We start from the raw sequence: 16,806 nt of genomic DNA, 5'->3' as shown, positions 1-16,806 counted from the left end.
TCAGCTAAAAATGATTTGAGAAACATTTTCCAATATATTATTCTTGAAAGTGTAACCATCATATGAGGGTGCTATTTTCTATAGGTAATCCTTCCTGTAGTCACACGAAGATTCATCGTCAGCTGTAAAACGTTCAAAACTAGATCCTCGTGAATCCAATCAAAATTATTCAGACACATGTGATACCATTCTTTAATCACATGGGACAGTTTTAAGATAGGTATTACAAGGGAGATAATCCTTTCGTCATACTTCGAAGTAGGTTTAGAAATTTGCTGTTGAAAGTCGGGAAATGAATGAAAATATGTATAAAATATTTTCTTCTCAATACGAGTTTATTTATTTATGAATTCTAGTCATTGGTAATCATTATTTTATTTTTTTATTAAGAAATGGTAGAACACATGGCCTATATTATACGTACGCCAGTAGCTATACTTCCAAGCAAACACATATTTATATACACATATAGGGTCATAAATATGTGTATTTGCATGTATTTTTTCTATCTCGTCACGTCTTCTAACGTGGGCATCATTGTGCATTTTGATGCGTGATTCTGTATGTGCATGCGTGTTCAACCTAATGTGCTAATATGCAATTGCTTTGTAGGAGACATACAATAGGAGACATACAAATGTATTCTTCTACGTTTGTGAAATTTAATTATTTGCGTCGTTCGTCGAAGTATTGGCCAGTATTGTTTTCAATATTTTTTCATGTCACTGAAATTCTATCGGAAATAAGTTGAAATATCTCTTATAATCTTTATGGAGCTAGTAATATAACAGCATATTTTACTGCCTGTTATCACGGCAGAAATATGTGCAACACAATACTCGTCTAGAGAGACAACATTTCTGTATATTTGTTTCATGATCTGTATGTTTCTACATGTTGTTGCAATATGTTCATCTGTTTCTCATCCGTGGATGTCAAACATTCTGAATGTATTTATCTGATCAGCTTCCACTGTATGCTCGCTAAATTAATGAAAAAGAAATGAGACTAAATATGTGATTCAATGCAAGGCAAATGACCTCGAATAGTTTCTGGTAGTATTAATGCTTTTCATCCATAACATACTAAGTCATATAAAGGTGTATGCTACTCTAATACTTTAAACATTCTCAAATTAAATTTTACTTTGCTGATTTTCAGTGACATTCGAATTACCTTGGATATTATTTCAATTTTGAATATTTTACCATCTCATTTTGTCAACAGAGCAAATGTTATTTCTTTGTTTGTTGTAACAGTAGAGATTTTTCAATTTTGCTACAATGACTATAACTTTATATATTATTTAATATGGTCTCGTATAAATTTATCTCAGACTTGATATATGTGGGTGTTTTGATGAGTGTAAACTTTAACGAATGCTATCAACTGTTTTCAAAGTTTCGAACATCTTTCACAAATTCCTGAACGGGAACCTCTTTAAACACCTCTTTATATTCTTCTCCAGCATATATACCATGCGCTAAGAATAAAACTACCATCAAAGATATAAATTATCTGGAAATATTTTATAGATTTCCATCAACCATAAAATCTTATTCGTTATATTCCATGGATTCGTATAGACTATCGCGACTTTTTGCATCAGTAAGATATAAAGTAAACTACTGTACGGGAAAGAATAAACCTTATATTTGTGTGTGTGTGTATGTGTGTGTGTATATATATATATATGTATATATATATTGAACCTTGGGTGAGGCATTATGCCGGTAATGATAAACACACGCACTGGTTCGGTCTTTTATTGTTAGTTAATAGGTTAGATATTCCGCCAACAAATTTATCGATCAGCCGTTTTTTACTAGTTTTTCTAACTGGTATGTTAAACACTTTGGTCAAACAGCTAATCGATAGTCTAAAGGTTCAGTATTGTCCGTGTTGTCATTTCTTTTTTTTTTTTTTGTCAAATAATTATTTCATCGCATCGTTGCAATCTCTTCAGTGACACGTCTCTCTACTTCCATTTCTTTTAAACTTATGTTCCAGCGTTGGGATTTGTCCGAATTGTGTATGTGAGCATGTGTATGTCTGTATGTGTGTGTTTATACGTAAGTGTTTGCATCTGTATGCGTGTGTGTTTGTGTGCTGTTTAAATACTGGCTTATGTCATTTTTCATGTACATAACATAGCGTTTTTGGTTTTCTCTTTGTTTTCTTCGCAAATGCACGCGTTCATCCATATAAAGTTTCTCTTAAAGACAATTAAACCATCTTTTTTTTTCATAAATGTTGAATAAATTAATATCTATCTGTATGTGAGTAGGAGCATGCGTATGCGTGCGCGTGTGTCCCTGTGTGTATGGGAGGACATGTGTATATATATGAGAGATTTTTACTAATGAATATAATTTATTCTCTAACAAAAATGTACACCGTATTAAAATAATTTAATGAAGTTCCACTGTCACTGCGTCGTTTATGATGACATGTGTTCCAGTTCATCCGGTGAACGGAACAGACTGCTTGTGAAATTTACGAGCAAGTGGCTCATAACTCCACAAACACGCATAACCTTTGCCGAATTCTCAAGGAGTTTCAGCGTGCCACAGAATTTGACAAGGCTGGCCAATTTGAATAAAGGTTCTGCGAATTTTTTCCAGCTGATTCAACTGGAGTAACGTGTAACAAAGTTTCTCGGTGACGGGCATAATGCGTCGCCGGATATTTAACCCACAATTTCACGATCCGGAGTCGAATACCCTAACCGTTAAGCCACGCGCCTTCAGTATGAAGTTTATAAATCCATATAAGCACAACGCTTTAGATGTGAACATGTTCTTAAAGTATGAATACATCCCATCATTACACAACTGTAGCAAAATTAGCCGCATGCATTTCCATTCATTCCATGAATATCCAGTTAAATATAAGATATTAATTATAAAATTATTACCCAGAAATGCACACTTACTAATCAGTTGCAGTGCATTATAGCAGAACAAATTTACATTTATTTCAATATCTAATCAATAATGGACGTGCAAGTAAATTGGTAGGCACAACTATCAAGGAATTAATCTAGAAAATAAATAGTACGCCCACTCCCAAAATAAAGAAAAACACGCTAAACTATGGCCATGGAGTCTATTCCCAAACCAGATGAACATCCAGTATCCATGAAGGCAAGAATTTTCTAACAATTCCTTTAACAAAATATACATTATACCAAGTTGTGAAATCAGAATTGTATGTAAACTCATTTTACTTGTGTGTACATTGATTAAGTTGAATAGAAAAATCAGAGATTCCTTAAGCAAATAATTAAAATACTTACCGAAGCAACTTGTTCATACTCAACAGCAGTGACAAGAAAGTGTTCACTTACCTAGAAGAAATATAAATCAAATGATAATTACAGAGAATAAATTTTCAGATAATATTTAATCACATAATTATTCATTAAATCCAACAGACATAAAAATCACACACACACACGCACACAGTCTCAAACAAAGAAACAAACACACTCCCACATACATATATATACTTACATATACATAGTTCTGATTTTGTTTGGATATGTGGTATTATGTAATAAACTGAGAAAATGCCTACAAACATATTAACTGATTATATTTCATGTCCAAGGAATTTAATTACGTCAAAGAGAACAATCAGGATTTTTCAAACGCACAAAAGAAGCGACATAGTAATGAAAACAACCTCAACAAATTAGAGTTAGAGTTTATGAACAAAAAAAATAGTATTCTAACGGCCATTTTCTTTCATGGAGTTTATAAACGGCAGAAAGATTTGCTTCAGCTTTCGACTGTCTGAAATTTTCAGCATAATTCATGCAGCTCATACCATTCCACTTGAAAGACAGCAAACGGACGTAAAGCCTTTGGCTCGTTGTCTCCTCAGCTGGGTTTGATCTCTGTTGAAACAGCAGAGGTAGACATAAGTGACACACAACTCTTTGGCTGTTAAAATTCTATAACTTTTGTGGGCAATTGCAAGTAATTAAGCTCCTATATCCCTAAATTCATTTTGGTACCTTTTTTTTTTTTTTTTTTTGCTTTTTAGTTTATTTTTCTAATCAGAAAATAGTTTAAGTTTGGTGCAGGACTTAACAGTTTAAAACAAATATTCTGAAATGGAATTTTTATAATACAATGCAATATTTAGCATGGATACTACGATTCGGGGTAAAATCGTTATAGAAGACACAAACTACAATGGAAGCATAATTCTATATGCAAAAGATGAGGAATCATGTACATTATTTACATTTGACAGATATTTGTCCTCATCTTGTTTGTTGTTAACACAACGTTTTGGCTGATATATTCTCCAGCCTTCATCAAGTATCTTGGCGAAATTTTGAACCTAGGTTCTCATTCCTAATGTATTTTTCGATGTTATTATTATTATTATTCAGATCACAGCCTGGAATCGAACTCGGAATCTTGGGGTTTGTAGCCCGTGCTCTTAACCACTACGCCATATGCCCCTGGGCAGTTTATTTTCGCATGCATAATCTACTCTACAAATTGTATGAAATTTCCATACAGTATTCGTCTCCAGTTATATTTCACTTATTCTAATATGTATATTAAAACAAAGAAACGGTTTTCGATATCTTGGAAGCACATAAAGTATCTTTTCAGTAAGTTCACGGACGCTCAAGAAGTAAAAATAACATCGAATGATATCAGAGACGATGTGATTTTCGATATTTAACAACGTTCTTTTATGCTTCCATTTCTTAATCGTGTATAATGAACATGTGAGGGGGGGAATTTCTAATGATTCGTATCAGTTTTCCTATTTAGCCGATACTTTATCTGATCGGCCACTGTCCAAGTGTCGAACGCTCTCTGACAGGCTTGTGGTCGAACCTGTGTAAGTGGAGTCCCAGCTCTCGGATCCCATCCCTGCTCATCGCCTCGCGGCGGAGATGGCTATCCGCAAATGCGAGCACCGAGAGTCAGACAGGATGTTCAAACGCATCTCCCTCGCAATCCTCTGGGGCAAAGCCTTTTCCATTTTGTCCGCTGAGACCACGAGGCGGAATCACAAGACTTTTTAAATACTTCTTTGCTGTGAGGAAGTGGTGAAATTTGATGACTTAAGCAGGGCTAATTATTTTCATAATTAATTATACACTTCATAACATAAATCAGATTATCTGAAGAACGAAAGGTAAAAATTGCTTCAAAACAACTTGAACTCATATTGTCGGTACCGCGGTCGTGCGTCCGAATTTTGGTTTGGGGTGGGGGGAAGGAGTTGTGTACTTGCGTAATACAATCCGTTTCATGTTACTACACTCAGTTGGAAAGTTGTTGGTTAACAATGATACCGACACTCTAACCAATGTATGTACAAAGAAGGTATGTCTAAGTTGAAAGCATGTGTGCCTGCATACACACACTCACAGACACGCACATATGTATATACAGACACACACACACACACACACACACACACACACACACACACATATATATATATATATATATATATATATTGAGAGAGAGAGAGAGATACATGCATACATACACACATAGAAATAAAGATGGATATATACAGGCGGAGGTGTGGCTGTGTGGAAAGACATTTGCGCCCCAACCAAAGGCTTCCGAGTTCAATCCCACTTTATGGAACCTTGGGCAAGTTTCTCATATTATAGCTTCGGACCAACCAAGAGTTGTGAACGGATATGGTAGACGGAAATAGAAAAGAGTCCGTCATACTTACACACACACATATAGGTGAGCTGTCATTGTGTTTCAAACGTATGAATGTTTCTTTGTGGCTGTGTTTGCCCGACACCACCGCTGTTGACAATCCCCGATTGCGGTTCGACAAAAGAAGGGAGAATAAGTGTCAGTCTTAAAAATGGAGAACTGGGGTCCATACGGTCGATGGAAATTCTTTAATGCGGCCCTCCAGGTTGGCCGCACCCTAATGACTAACATTTAAACAGAATTCTAAGGTGCAGGTGTAGCTTGCTTCCCAACCACTTGATTCCAGGTTCTGTCCCATTGCGTGGAATATTGGGCAAGAGTTTTCTACTATAAACTCGTGCCGACCAAAGCCTTGTTAGTAGATTTGGTCGGCGGAAACTGAAAGAGGCCCGTCACATACACTTACATACATATATATATATATATATATATATATATATATATATATATATATATACGTGTATGTATATAGACATGTATGTGTGTATCTTTGTGTGTGTGTTCCTCCCTCGCCCAATGTTGGTGTGTTTACGTCGGCAAAAGGGACCGATAGAATAATTTCTAGGCTTAAGAAATAAATTCTGGGGTCGATTTCTTCGACTAAAACCCTCGAAGGCGCTGCTCCAGCATGACTGGAGCAAGTAAAAAGAATGTGTGTGTGTGTGTGTGTGTGTGTGTGTGTGTGTGTGTGTATCCCGGTATCTATAAGAGGTACACAACATACAAAATAGTTCAACATGGCGGAATTTAAAGTGAATCATTATATTTTCAGCCAACATTGAAGTAGTTTTACAATTTGTGCAAGAGAATATATGAAATTAGGTGCCGATATTATGTTGCGGGTACTTCGATCGATAAATGTTTTCTTATTCGAAGTAGTTCCTCTCGTTTGAAATAAATCAATACGGAATGAGCTCCATGCAGTAACTCGGAACCATATTCAGAAAATTCGTAAAAAGCTGTTCATTGAAACAAACATACTTGTATTTAATTAATTTCCGAGGTAAACGTTAAAAAAAGAAATGAATTTCTGTTGATTATACATAACAACTATACTGAACTTTACCATTTATTTAATTTTCGGTGGATAAAAGAAAGGAAAGGAATGAATGTATTATAAACACACACACACACACACACACACACACACACTACTGTAGCTTGTAGCCCCAGGAAGACTTCTCCTCCAGCTGGCTATTGTCACACTATCTGTGCCCCATCAGTATTTGCAAAGGGAAGTCATCTTTCTCATCTCCTGCCTGACGTGTTACACACTGACCCGAGTTTCTGGGTATTGATCCGTCATCAGCGTGTGACAACCACCGGTTGGCGATTGGAAGTAGTTCTCAATGCAAATATATATATACATATACTTTTTCCTGTGACGAAAAGTCACTGATCTCGAAAAATTGGAAACAAGCAATAATAAATCTCTGAGCGAGTTATAAAGAGTAACTGCACGGCATCGACATATATATACTACGAATATACAAGGATGACTTGTCGAGGCGGGTACCGGATAGTATCCGCTACATAAAGGATACGTGCTTTGAATCTGAGTGGTAAATGTCAAAACAATATCTCGTTTAGTTTCCGGGTAGTTATCGGTATCCTCACCAGATTAAAATATTTTTTTATATTTTCTAAGTCTTAACAACACATACAGGACACAATAACTTCCGTATAATCTAGAACTTAATTAACTGCACCTTTCATGTGGACATCTTAAGTAAGCTCTAAGTGGGTTCGGGTCTTTCGGTATATCTCACAGGATGCATTCTATAAATATATGTCTGAAAGCTTCCTCACCAAAAGTTTATAGTTAAGCACGAAGAAAATTATGAAGATTATTTTGTTGCCTTTAGAATTTGCTCGACGAGACTTATTTCATTGCTATTTAACAATCTGAAAGATTCCTTAATCTCGACATATTAAATTAGCGACGAAAAGGTAAAATATGTGTGACAAGGAATTAACTCCTTAAATAAAAGCATAAATTTGACACAAGGACAGTTGTTACTGGACAACAATTCATCGCGAGTTCTGATTCAATGCAATTATGGATATCTCGACATATGTACTTATGGCCGCTGAGGGAGAAGATTAGCTCACTAAACGAGGCAGTGGGCCGCTCTATCACTGATGTTTCGATAATCTGGGTTCAATGAACACAACTTAAAATAAGGATACGCTCATAATTTCGCCTCGGATTCGATTCTCCTTGTTTGAACAACCTCAATTGATTATGGGAATCATCCAGGTGTGTCTTTTATATCTTGATTTATATGGTGATTTTATTTCATAATTAAGCTAGAGGGACGAAATGGGAAGTAAGGTGTTTCTTGAGTGTGCGTGTGGTGTATGTGTGCGTGCGGGTGAGCGAGTGTGTCTCACATGTGTGAGTATGCATAAATGTGTTCATATATATATATATATATCTTTGTGTGTGTATGTGTGTGAGAGAGAGGCTGTGTGTGTGCTTGTGTGTGTGGTATAGCATGTATTTAAATACAGGAGAACGCACGCGCTTCTAAACGTACAAATTTTATGCTGCTTTCTAAAGATTATCTATCTTTCTATCTATCCACACACACAAACACACACATATATATATACTACACACACACACACACACACACTCAGGCACGCATATATAGACATATATACATATGCACATACATGTGAAGAGATATTATAGATGGAATACATTCCCAACATAATTTATTTCTTGCTGATATTCCCAGAGATAGATTGAATATATGGTTAATTAGATTTGCGAGTGATTGATTTTGTGTTCATCACTAATTCAACCGTTTTAAAATAGTCTATTAACTTGCGCTGAATTTTCATGATATATTCTTGTCCATCCCACGAGTAATTTTATTGTTTATAATGTAAATATGATGAGATAATTTTAGAAAGACTAACTTCGTGTGTGTGTATATATATACATATATATATATATATATCGTCAACGCAAACACATTTTTCTACGCCATTGATGTGCAAAAATATGAAGAGGAAGGAGATAGAGTCCGGTTTCTCGGAAGAGCAATCAGTAAACCGTGAAATGGGCGTTGCGAGATTGTCTTTTCTTTTTACTGACCAAAAATGGCCATACAAAATAAAATAAAATCAAAAACCCGAAAAACAAAAAATTGTTTACATTTTTATTACATCGATAGTGACTATGACTAATATCAAAATTTATTTCGGATCTCCTCATTTACATTTTATGTATGTATGTATGTATGTGTATGTATGTGTTAGCCTTCATACGCAAGCGTGTATGAACGATTCTTTCTCTGATTGTTCTCTAATCTCCCCCAACCATGACGTAGCGGACCATCGAAAATGTTCAAACGCCAGATCGAATAGGATTCATCGACAATGAGCTCCTAAACATTTCAATCAATGCCAATTTCTTTTTGTTTTTGTTTTATGTATTGATATTTACGTAGAATTTAAATAAGATTGTTCTATTTTATATGAACTGTTAGTTTGAACCGAGCCAGCTTGACCACGGAATCGTTGTAAATCCTGGTAGTTAGATAAATCGGAGTTCCGTAATTCGGATTCTGATCACCTATCGCAGAAACTTAGAAATATTGTTTATGCTTCAACCAAAATTTTAATCTCAACGAAATAAGAGAGAAATTTACGAGGATTTTCTACTCTACATGTTTCATCGAATTTTCATATTAGAATTAGTTGCTTAATCTTTATTTGACAAAAATGGTTTGTCGCCATATTCCCTTCCATATCGGCTAACTCTTATGAGCGTAAAGTTATATAATCGGATTGTTACATAACACTCCATTATATTCTTTGTCGAAACCGATTGGTAAAATCAAGCGTGATGGAAAAGTCAGCAAATCGGGTCAACGGGTTCCTCGCAAACTTTCCGACTCTAACCACGCGCAGGGAGTGAATGTGCGCTCTTCTTTGCTGTCACGTCTCACGAATGAACCCTTTTTTGGACCGAAAAGTTACTAGTGATGAGAAATAGGTTCTCTATAAAAATGTCCAGCGCCGAAAACAGTGCGAGAGATACCAGCATCCCACGCTGAAGAAGGTCTCCACCCACGTGAGGTGTTGTTATCTGTTTGGTGGGATATGAAAGGTTTAGTCCACTTTGGACTTTCAAATTCAAACAAAACGATAACGAAGGAGATCTCTACTGCGTGCAGCGTGAGCGGCTGAAGTCAGGGCCAAAAGAAAAAATGACCGTCTTTGGTTTCAAGACGAAAGCTGTTCATCCATCAGGATAATGCTCGACCACATACAGAGGGGATGACATTTTAAAGGCTGGAGCAGTTGGAATGGGAAACGATGCCCCACCTACCATATTCGCCGGAAATTGCCCCATCAGATTATCATTTATTCCGCAGTCTTCAAAATCATTTGGACGGAAAAAATATGAATTCTATAGACGAGGTCAGAATAGTACCGGAGGAATATGTTTTTTCACGGACAAGTGAATTTTGGAAGAGGGGCGTTGCAAGTTTACGAAAGAGATAGAGGAGCATTGGGGAAAATGAAGGGGTGTATATTTTAGATTAAAAATGAACTTTATCTTAATTTTGAAAAATAAAGAGGTAGAATAAAACCGCATTATTTATGGGATGACCCAATATATTCTTACGCCTTGCCTTGTATGTATGTATGTATGTAGGTAGGTAGGTAGGTATATATTGTAGGTGTGACTGTGTGCGTGTAAATTCGACATTTCCCTATTTTCTTTGAAGCATTTTTTAAACGCTGAACGGTATGTTGTCTTGTTAGAGATTGATTTATTGTTGTACAAAAGATTCAGGAAAAGAAAAGACACGTCCGTTGTGTAGATGAGCGTGCATGCACACGCGCGCGTTTTGCTCGTGTATGTCAGTATCAATTGATACCATTTAAAATAGACATCAACCTACGCATTGTTTCTGAGTTTTCATTATTTAATATGCATTTCAGTTACCACCTTGCAGTGTGATCCCAAAAGAGAAAAACAAATTGCATATCATTATTATACGTAGTCAAATACATTGAAACTGCCTGGAATAGTTATGTTAGATCATCGCTGCGTTCGGATACAAAATGTTTCTTGACGCATGTGCAACGTAGTTGTGAGGTATAATCTCTCCGGTTGATTCTGTCTCCTCTATGCCTATATGTTAGTGGGGTGTTGTACTCTTGTGTGCGTTAATCAGAATATGTGTACATTGTTTCTTTCCCATGGTAACAATTTGTTGAATCGTTTAATCAAACCCAAAGCGACTACAATGAGATTCCAGAAAGCACACACTCACGCACTAAGACAGGTTCTTTTCATGTTTCATTGTTTCAAATCCGGCCGCAAGACATAGGACGGTCCACGGCTATAGCAGTAGGCTCTTGCTTAAAGCAACTCGTAGAACTCGAGACCACATTGTTGGGAAGCAAGTTACGCAACCACACAGTAGGCACAGAAAGCGTATAAAGTGTGGCGCTTGGGGATCATCTGTCTCCTCCGAAATTGAGCATGTTTGTATAGCTCTGCCGATATTTTCTCTTCATTTCGGCTTCCGCCAGTGTCACCTATCATCTCCTCTATGCTACGTGTCATCTCCCTAATGTAAGTTGTTACCTTTCTTTTGTACCGTCCCTCAGTACACTGTGTGCTATAGATGACATGTTCAACTAGAACACAGAGGTTCGTTTAGTAACATAGATGTTAAGGTATTATCAACGCATAGAACAGACGTGACATTTAAATTACAGAGGGCACACACTTAGTAATAGACAATCCGTGCCTCAGCAGAAAACACGAATGGAACGATACCACCCCCAGCATTACACTACGCAGCATGGCGACTCCAGACAGGATGCAAAACAGAGATACAAACAGTGTAATACATAAACCCATATACACGCATACAAAGGAAACACATACACATACCCGAGACGAAATGCAGGAAAGAGGTAAATAAGTAAATAAATGGAAAGCAAGAAAAAATTAAGTGTCCGGATAAAAATAGTATAGCAAGTAAACTCATACACACACACAAAAATGCACGCACACGGACACATATAGATAGATACAAAATCATCCTAGAGCAAACATCACTTCCATTATCAATAGTGTATCTACCATCTAATGTTGATTGTGGTAACTTATTTTTGTTGTGACGTCCTCGATACCACTGCTGACAATGTCCATATTTTATAGTATTTAAGGCTAACAGAGAAGTGTTCCTATATTCCTGGAAGAAATTTCACTAATTGGAAGTCTATTCCACAAAATATGTGCATTTTCTACAGGGATAAATAAAGAAATCTCGTGATACATATATATTTGAGTTGTTGAAACCGCTATCGCTGTAACGTACGTGATTTAATCGATAATGAAAATCGGAATATCAGTCAGATTGCTATAGTGAATATTGTAAGCAAGAATTAAACTTATCATTGATGTCTGATCTGGATTTTTCTCGTATTCTCCAGGAAAAACGGGAAAATTATGACGATATCCAGTTCTCAGACACTGAACAAAATTAAAACTGTGCAATAATGTTTTTTGAAAGTCGCTATAAAAAATCTTTACCTATATTTGGTTATATCTCCCGTAGTTTAGTGGCATGTGGCTAACAGAAAGAATAAAAGGTCCAATTTAATACAAGCAGAAAAGAAAAGATCAACCATGTCGTGTCAAACACTCTTAAGTCAATTTTATCAATAAAACCATCATACATTCTGTTATATATACAAATGTTTCAATCATATTTATACTAGTACATATTGAAGGTTCGTTCAGAATCAACCGTATTATGTACAAATACTCTTATAAACTGAAATGGCTTTCTGTATTTATTAATATCACTGACATATTATGCGTTTGCGTGTTTGCGTGACTGTGTATCGGTGTCTTTCTCTCATAAATATGAAAGCTTAGAACATGCACACATTTATGAAACTTTGAAAAGTTATGGTAGTTTCAATAAATGCAACCGATACACCTGTATTACATTTAAACACATATGACGTTTGATATTATTTAATGATAGTGTTATATCAAAATACATAAGCATAATTCCACAAAGTTTTGGATATAATGATGCCTCGTGCAAATACATTGCTAACACAGTCGTCGCAAATTTTATGGTACAAATATATTCTCTAATATGAATGCTGTTATAAATCGTGTCCTGTTATTTCGTATCTGATGACGTGAATAATGTTTTGTCTGGAATCGGAATCGGATTTTACGGCTATTATCTCGTTTATTGATTTCGTACGAAGTTATTTGAAATATGGATTCACTTCAGTTACTTAAAACATATATTCAACATCATATTTATGTTGGTTTTATGATTAAAACTCCTTCATTTTATATGATTGAAGTGGTGAGTTATAGGGTTAGACAAAATGACTGCAGGAATAATTAAAGCGCCAATATTATAACTCAGCCAGATACTTATTCGCATTATTTACGATTCTTTAACTGGTTATGGACATGTATTGTTTTTCTTTCTTTTAATTTCCATGTTCATACAAACATGAATACAAAACCCATGCTGATCAAATGTATTGAAAAAGACTGTCACTCCATCGATTAAGAAGACCATGACTCCAGATGATCCAGTTCGTGAAATTAACATGCAAGTAGCTGAACAGTCCTCAGACAAGAATACCTTAAGATAATTCTCAGAGGGATTCAGCATGACACAGAATGTGACAAGGTTGTCCCCTTAAATTACAAGCACTACTCATTTTTGCTAATTGAATGAACTGGATAGGTTGGGAATCCAGTATCTTGCTCAAGGACACAACGCACCGCCAGGTATTGAACTTAGAACCTTTTTGATCGTGAGTCGAATAATCTGACAACTTGACCACACGCTTTCACTATATCAATGATATTATTAAATCAGCGCAGGAGTGGCTGTTTGGCAAGAAGCTGGCTTCCCAACTACATAGTCACAGGTTCAGTGCCACTGCGTGGAAACTTGGGCAAGTGTATTTTTCTATAGCCTCGGGTCAACCAAAACCTTGTGATTTGATTTGGTAGACGGAAACTGTAAGAAGCCCGTCATACATATATATATATATATATATATATAGAGAGAGAGAGAGAGAGAGATATGTGTGTGTGTGTACTTGTGTGTTTGTCCTCCCTACCTTCGTTTGAAAATTGATGTTGGTGTCTTTTCATCCCTGTAACTAAGCGGTTCGGCAAAAGAGACTCATAGAATAAGTATTAGGCTTACAAAGAATAAGTTCTGAGGTCGATTTGTTCGACTAAAGGCGGTGCTCCAGCATGGCCGCAGTCAAATGACTGAAATATTTAAAAGAGTAAAAGTGTTATCATAACCGTGATATTATAATAGAAGTTTTAGATTAAGTGCCAGCGTTTTTTCATAAAATTGTTTGGAGGAATAAGATGTCTTTCCAAATTTCAATCAGCATGACCCTAACTCTCACTCAATTGCCACAAGACGCTTCATGACGAAGAATCATGAGAAAATCCGGGAAGTGAACGTATTCTCAAAATATGTTCTCGCTCATTTTACTGTGTATCATTAGTGGCTATGATGGGTTAATATTGCCTGTGCAATGTTGGCTATGCAAAATAAATAATAAAGCTTAAATCAAGATAATCGAAGAAATAAATTATTGTTGATAATCACATAGAATGCATGACTGAAATAAAAGGTTTGAAGGCACGTTTTCTATATCGCTGGAATACGTTTCATTTTATGCCTCTGATTTATAGAAAAGGCTTTTCAATCGAATGTTTATTTCTCTGAGTTGTAAAGCAAGATCATGAAACGAGAATCAGTTTGGTCTGTGGGGTATAAAACTTACGTAACAAAATGATTAGGGAACGTGAAAACAAAAACAAATTGCGCGTTCATCTTGAAAAAGATGTAAGATTAATTCAAATGCAATATTTCTTTAGAAAAGAAACAGGAATTGAATGATTTTCAACGTTGCAGAAAATATTCAGTAAGTTATACATTATTTACAATAGAGAGAAGAACCTATATACTTTCACTCTGGTTATGTGAGCTTTCGATTGCTTAAATTGAAAAACTCTCAATCAAACCAGTTTACTGTTGAGACGACAATCTGGCGCATAGTCGTGATTAACCGTACTTTTATTGATCCCAAAACAAACATTTTTCTTTCAAAGGCTAAGTTGACATTTAAAAATATATCAACGATAGGCCAATTCATTACAAAAGAATACACGAAAATCTTACCATACAATGCAAAGGCAAACAAAGATATTTGCGTTTCGTTAAAAACCTTTCATAGCATATTTCTATGCTTATTCTTAAAGTAGTGCTATAAGACTGAACTATTTTCTCTATTAGAATGTTAGGAAAACCAAGACATGCATCTACATTAATAAAACTTTACTCCCGTCACTTGTTCTAAATTCGAGAGCGAAAACATTTTAAATTGCACATAAGAGTAAATATAACTGAGTCTACATTCTTTAACTAGCATGTGGTTCGTTCAGACTTCACTACTTGGCCAAGAGTTCATATATACTACAAACTTATACCGCTTCTGCTTAACAGTCAACCAATAATAGTTTGGGATTTTCTTTTTCAGAGAAAAGCCTAGTAAAGTTATACATCCATTCAGAAGTAATTATACTTATGAATGATCAAATTTCAGAACATCCCCCCCCCCGACACCAATACGACTTGATGCTCAATATGAAGTGGGTGCCCAGTATGGTATTATTAAGCTAAAAAAATTAAATCCCCCAATATGCAATACGTAAATCTACCATATAAGCTCTCACTAGAATTTTTCCTTAACAATAATTGAGACACGGTAAGTCAAAGACCAATATCTTGAGAGACAAATTTAGATCATACACATGTAACATAGGTTAGATGTATCAATATTAAATAGAGACTCTAGGTTAATATTGATGCCAAGTATATTACGGCTGTTTCCACAACAATAGCAGTCGAATACAGAATTTTTAAACATTAAGGTAGCATCTGAGCCTGGAGGATTTATGCTACTATGTATTTCAGAGTTTGTAAGTCTATGAAATGATACCTCATGTGAGAATTTAAGCCTCTAACCCGAGAAATGACAACGATTGGATCCTAAATAGAGGGCAAGATACAGATGCAGAAACGTTGCAGAAGCTGCAGATGTTTGGTGAATGCAGGGATTAAAATAATATATTAGAAAAACCGTGAGTTAGAAAAGAGTTTTAAAGATAATAGAGTTTAAACTTTCCCAGGTTGTTAATATTGATGCGCAAGATGTTTAGGTTGAATATCTATAGGCCAAAGCCAGAAGAAAAAAACGTAGGTGGGAAGGGAGTATAAATGGTTGTATATAAAGGGAGAGAATGGGTACAATATGTTGATTCATGCACGTAAATGAAACAGAATTTCCTGCTAGAGTGATTATAAAGCTAATCAACTGATTTAAATGATCGCAAATTTTGAAGTTGGTATGTTTTACAGTAGGCAGACTTTTGCATCCGTTCTGCACTGAGCAAAACTAACGAGGTGCAAAGCCAATAATGTATGGGCAAATGTTTAATTGCTTTTTTTTTTATCAACGTACCAGTGAGCCTAATATAGGTTGTCGATCGTTGAAAATGACTCAGTCAGTAGATTCTGAATTTGTTTTGTCGGTGTATTTTGGAGTTGGTTTCCGTTTGTGGGAGCCATAGAAGTGTATTACAATGCCTGTATTTCTATGACCATCTCTTCCACTGTAGAAAAATAATTTGATTGGGAAGTTAATAACTTTAAATGACTCCCTCGAAACCATGTCAGCTTTGAGGCACTAGCACAGAGCTTGGGGACGATAGCAAAAGGAATTATGTACTATTGGTTTACAATTCGGAGTGAGCAGGCTTCTCCCTGACATTTTTTCATTTATTTCTCCAAATAGGGATTCGTAAATTCTAAATTACTTTGGTTTTGACTGATTCTAACCATAGTTTATATTGATCTTCGCTTCTAGTCTCTTCTCTGCCATCCCACGAAAATCCCACGAAAATCCGTTCGCTGTGATAAAGGAGAGTCAACTACGAGTTATCAGAGATCAGGATTTAGAACTATGCGCCCGATGA

At 35.8% G+C, this 16,806-nt stretch overlaps 1 protein-coding gene across 8 annotated transcripts in view; it reads right to left on the bottom strand.

The window, feature by feature from the left end:
- The window catches only part of LOC106868307 (uncharacterized), a 284,018-nt gene that overhangs the window by 103,365 nt on the left and 163,847 nt on the right, over positions 1-16,806 (bottom strand). For 3 of the 8 annotated variants that reach the window (XM_089340305.1, XM_089340298.1, XM_089340295.1), the window contains one exon: positions 3,299-3,349. The exons of the other annotated variants lie outside the window; for them this stretch is intronic. In XM_089340305.1, coding sequence (XP_089196431.1) covers positions 3,299-3,315 — 17 coding nt within the window. In that variant the 5' untranslated portion in view covers positions 3,316-3,349. The remainder of the gene's footprint in view (positions 1-3,298; positions 3,350-16,806) is intronic. 8 annotated transcript variants of the gene reach the window in all.

This window comes from Octopus bimaculoides, chromosome 2, assembly GCF_046866305.1.
Source record: "Octopus bimaculoides isolate indiv1 chromosome 2, ASM4686630v1, whole genome shotgun sequence".
Taxonomy (NCBI): domain Eukaryota; kingdom Metazoa; phylum Mollusca; class Cephalopoda; order Octopoda; family Octopodidae; genus Octopus; species Octopus bimaculoides.
The sequence above is the reverse complement of the archived record's forward strand: the minus strand, read 5'-3'. Positions and strand labels throughout refer to the sequence as shown.